The sequence below is a fragment of the Ascochyta rabiei genome, chromosome 13 (assembly GCF_004011695.2).
Source record: "Ascochyta rabiei chromosome 13, complete sequence".
NCBI classification, from domain to species: Eukaryota; Fungi; Ascomycota; class Dothideomycetes; order Pleosporales; family Didymellaceae; genus Ascochyta; species Ascochyta rabiei.
Window position 1 is genome coordinate 1,522,663 of NC_082417.1, and position 5,043 is coordinate 1,527,705.

A 5,043-nucleotide genomic window follows, 5' to 3' on the forward strand; every position below is an offset into this window, starting at 1 on the left:
TAGATTTTTTTATTATTTCTTTAACTCTAACCCTTTATATATAGGAGGGGCGGGGCTATTCCAGGTACATATAAAACCTAGAATCTAACCTACCTTTTTAGGTTAGGGATTATAAAATTAAAAATTTTTAAAAAACATTTAAAAATTAAAATGTTATAAAATAGCTTACTAATCTATCCTAAATGGGTAGTTGCAGTGTACCTTCACTGGAGTTACAGCTTTAGGTTTGTTAGTGACAACGGCTACAGGACACTTGCGTATTTTTAGTCACAACGTACGCTAGAATACTATTTAGTTGTACGCTGGAATTCCATTTTTAAGTCTGTTTAAGCTAAGATGCAGCTAACGCTCTTGTAGCACTTAACTCTGTTATCTATACAACCCCCAGCATTATTGTCCTATTAGTTAGTAGTGTTAGGGTTGGTGCTTGTAGTTAGGGTTAGTTAGGGTTAGGCTAGCGCGCGGAGGACCAGGGCCGCGCTGCATCACCACAACAGAACAACTCTGCAAACACTAACATAAGAAGTAAACACACTTACTACACAGCACAGAATAAAAAATTGTAGTACGCTATTTGCCTTAAAAAGGCTTACACAGCTTAAGCAAAGTAAGTTGGTATATTAGACAGACAGGTGCAGGGCTTTTTGCTGTCTTCCAGGCAGGCGCAGGCTCAACGTCATTTTCGTCCCCGCCGCCTTCGCTGTCCTCCACCTCGCTGTCTTTAATCTCCTCTACCTGTGTCGCTGATATAGGCATGTTTGCCTTAATTAACAGCGTTGCCTTCTTGCTGATAGATCCGCCAGAGATGCCCTCCAAGCCCAGCCAGGCGTCTAAGGCCATGCTTGCTTTATAGGCCTCCAGATTCACCTTTATAACCAGCTCAAGCCAGATATGCCAGAAGGGGACGCGGAGATCATTCTCTACCCACAAGTTGGAGATAATGTTGTGCGGCATCAGGCAGAGCATGCCCTAGCCCAGCTGCTTAGCTGCTTCGTACCAGCGGAGCGCCTGGTGCAGCCGCCTCTTAAACCGCTGTCGCTGCTCAGGCCCTGAAGCGGCAGTGACAGACAGCAGCAGGGCGTCTATGGCCTTAGAGCTGACCTTGCCCTTGCCGTATCAGTTATTGCCCTTGTTGTTTAGCCTCGCGGCGTCCTGCGCCCAGATCTGGTCGATCTTCTCAGTGTAGGCCTTGCCAAGGAAAGCTATGGCCTAGCGGTACTTGATGTAGATAATGTCCAGCTCCTGCTCGTAGCGATCGCACAGGCTCCAGGCGGAGGCGAGCGCGCTCTGGAGCACCGTCAAGGCGCTGCTCTTCTGCGACAGCTGCCAGCGGCTGCGGGAGGAAGCGGGCGGGCGGGTTTCCCCAGGCTCCTGCGCAAAAGGCGATCCTTGCATACGCCAGCTTCGCAGGAAGGCAGCAGCCAAGACCTAGGAAGCAGCATTGCCAATGGAGCGGGCCTTGTTGAGCATGCCAGAAGCTGTTAGGTAAGGCGCTGTGGCGCTGCTGTACAGGTTGTCGTCGTCGTCCACCGGCTGCTTAAGGATCCATGAAATGAACGGCTCGTCCTGGCGCGAGATGGAGGCATAGGCACCGTGTTCCCTACAAGATGCCGACTCGGGCGGCGGTACCAATCTAAGGTCCTGCTTCTTCTGCGCTCGCATGAGCTCCAGCTTCTTAGCGCGCTCTTGCTTAGTATAGCGATTTTTGTTAGTAATAGTCGTGATCTGGGCGGGTTCCTCCTGGCTGATCTGTTCACGGACAGGCTCCTCAGGCTCAGGCTCCTCCAACCCGTCAGACTCGTTTGACCTTGACAGCTGCGGCGTCGTTAGGCTGGGAGGCTCGGTGGCTAGCCGGAGACGCTTCGACAGCAGCGCCGAACTCGACGCAGCAGCGCGCTTTGTCGACCGCGGTAGGGAGTTGCGGGGCCGCTGCGCTGAAGGGGGTTCTGTTTGAAAGCTGTCGCTCGCGCTGTCGGCAAGGTCCTGCGCTGCAGAGACCAGCCGCGCCTACGTATCAGCAGGCAACGCGCTTTCGGCGAGCGTCTCCCTCAACAGCCATATCGCCGACAGCACAGAGTGGGCAACAAAGACAGGCTTGCAGACACTCGTCTTGTCTGGAACCAGCCAGCCTGCGCTGTGCAGGCGGAGTAGAGCATCACGCTGCGAGTTTGAGACGGTTGCCCTGCTCTAGAACAGCTTTTAGTAGTCCTTGTTCGGCAGGTCGTATGCGAGCCTGTGGGCAAAGCTAGACTTGCTGGCCAAGGGGAAGCTCCGAGGCCCGCCATCGAATTGCTCGGCGGCATCTTCCAGCGCGGAGATCCACGGCAGATTAGATGGCGACATGTTTGTTTGTTAACGTCAAAGATAAGGGGAAAGAAGAAGCAGTTGTGTTGTGCTGAGCCCCTGGACCAGGGTAACAGCCCAAACGGAGATTGGTCTGTACATCATGAGCTGACGCAGAGGCTGGGGTGTGAAACTCAACATAACCCAGCAATAAGAACAGCGACTGCAGCGTTGGATCAAGCAAGAACCAAGCCACCAACATGTCGGCAGAAGAAGTCAAGAATCCGTGTTTTAAGCACTTGGCTGAGTACCAGGTCGCGGTGTGCAGAGCGTGCCGATACGCCGTATAGCCAGATTAGATCAAGAGCCACTTACATAAACAGCACAAGAAGTCACTTAAAAACGCTAAAGCAGTTAGAGAAGCTGTACGTTAGTGGGCAGACTTGCTACAGTACCCCACGGAGTTGGAGATACCCAGCAACGGCGTGCAGGCGATCCCCCAGCTGCCCGTATTCGACGACGGGCTGCTGTGTCAACTCGAACCAGAGACATGCCAACTAGTGTTCTGCAGCCTAAAGACGCTAAAAGAACATTAGCGTACGACATATAGGTGGTCAGCTAGAAAGAAATATAGACGCCCTAGCCGAACCTGGGCAAAGGCGTTACAGGCCTAGCTTAAAGATAGCTGCAAGCGCGTACACTGCCAGCGACTTTTCAGCAGCTAGCACAGATTACAGTACTTTGAGGTTCGTCATAACCCAGACAGCGGTCCGCAGCCCGTCCCCGTTGAGGGCGAGGCGGCGTGGGCGCAGGTAGGCGAGGAGATGGCCAAGACGTGGGCTAATGTTAAGAACCGGACAAAGACAACGATCGAAGACGGGGAGAAGGACGAGGCGGCCCTATAGCTGGAGCGGACTGGGTAGCTGCCGTACTTGAACAAACTGGATTGTCCGGAATTGCTGGCAAGCGTTGAGGAGCCTAATATAGACCCAGAGAAAGATAAAGAGCCTGTCAAGGCTGCGATTTAGAGCGCGATAGATGGACTGGCCTGCGTAAGCCAGACATCTGTTATTAAGCGGACAGGCATATTCGTGCGCATAGAGGCCATTTGTACAGAGAAGCATCAGACTAGGTACACGCCGCTACAGGCGTATATAGACAAGAAGTTGATTAAAGAGCAGTCACGTCTATAGAAGCAGATACTGATGTTTTTTACACAGACGCAGAGGGAGCACCGTTGGAACAGCCCCAAGTACCGCTTCACACAGCAGCAGCGCGAGGCGTGGGAGGCATTGATCGAGCAGGCAGAGAGAGACGTAGGCGGGGCAGAGATGGAGATAGCAGACAAGGATCAAGCCGAAGACGGCGAGGAAGAGGAAGACGAGATGATGATCGATGAGCTCAACAACGACGACGAGCAGGACCCGTCCGAACGCGACCATAAGCCCGAGCACGCGAAGCTGAGACCCGTCAAAAAAGCGTGCTTGGACTTTTGCATCGCGCTGCTCCAACAGACCATCTGCCGCAAGGAATACAACTGCGCGTTAGTGTGTGCGTTAGCTGTACTCGGCGTTAAAGAGGACGGCTGGAAGGGCCCTGAGCTGTACCTGCCAATCTTGTCGTCTGTAATCAAAATCACCCGTTTCATGGTCGTGCAGCACGCGCTGGAGCTGTCTAAGCCGTTTAAAGAGCAGGCATTTAACGACAACAGCGCGTACAGGGGGAGCAATAGCGGCAGCAGTTTCCCTAGTCAGCGTTAACCAAAAGGCTGCTTAGAGTTTGTGCAGCAGATGATGGACAGGTTTATAGTGCGAGGTAGCTACAGCCTAATGTAGTAGATGCTCGACTTACGCACGTACGGGCTGAAGGTGCACTACAACACCACGTCGCGCGGCCACGTTAAGTGGATAGGGAAGGATAAGCTGCTGTACAAGAACTTGTACTTTACTATAGCCTAGTTCCGCGGCATAGTGCACGGTATGCAGGCTGAGACCAAGCGAATACTGGTAGAGGAGCTGCTGTTTTGCAACAGGCAGACAGCCGATCAAGTCCCCCAGATTCCGTGGGAGCAGCTGCGCGACAACCCGACTGACGAGCGGCCAGGGTGGAACTTTTTGAAGGACCACTGCACGCGCATGCCCGTAGATGGGGAGAAGTGGCTGTTTAAGCTTGTAGGGCAGGACGCCAGCGTTAGGGAAAGATTTATCAAGCCAGGAACCCGCTCAGGCATTGACTAGAAAGAGGTGGAGCGGTACATAGATTAAGTGATTGCGTTTCAAGAGAAGCTGGCCGCGTTGGTGCACATGGCAGAAGGGCAACCCGCAAGGTAGCCAGAGTTGGGCAGCGTTCAACACAGCAACACCATTAAGGGGGGCTACTGAAACATTTTTATTAAGGACGGTATAGTTGCGTTTGTTACGCAGTACTACAAGGGGTATGCCGTAAGCGGTGATGTTAAGATTATTCACCAGTACTTGCCGCGCAAGGTAGGCGAGCTGGTGGTGTATTACATGTGGTTGGTGTTGCTGTTCTAGCAGCAGTTGGAAGCAATGGTGTAGGAGAAAGAGGCAATATCATCGCACATGTGGCCAGCAGACCCCAGCAGACGGAAGTGGACAAGCGACCAATTTCGTAAAATACTGAAGCGTGAAAGCAGAGTAGGTTTAAAGCAAGAGTTAACAATTGCAGCATACTGTAAGATTGCCATCAGCATTAGCTAGAGGTTTTTGCGGCCATTGTCGGCATTTCGAGCAGAGGAGG

At 52.5% G+C, this 5,043-nt stretch overlaps 1 protein-coding gene across 1 annotated transcript, besides 2 other annotated features; it reads right to left on the minus strand.

Moving 5' to 3' along the window:
* The first annotated feature begins 415 nt into the window (after positions 1-415).
* Positions 416-5,043: part of a mobile genetic element that runs on past the window's edge.
* EKO05_0007957 (uncharacterized protein) lies at positions 1,429-2,156 on the minus strand (the record flags this gene model as incomplete). Its single annotated transcript, XM_038946313.2, has 2 exons — positions 1,429-2,007; positions 2,106-2,156. 2 exons carry the CDS (start codon positions 2,154-2,156, stop codon positions 1,429-1,431), a joined length of 630 nt encoding a protein of 209 aa, XP_038796904.2.
* Positions 3,626-3,700: a tandem repeat.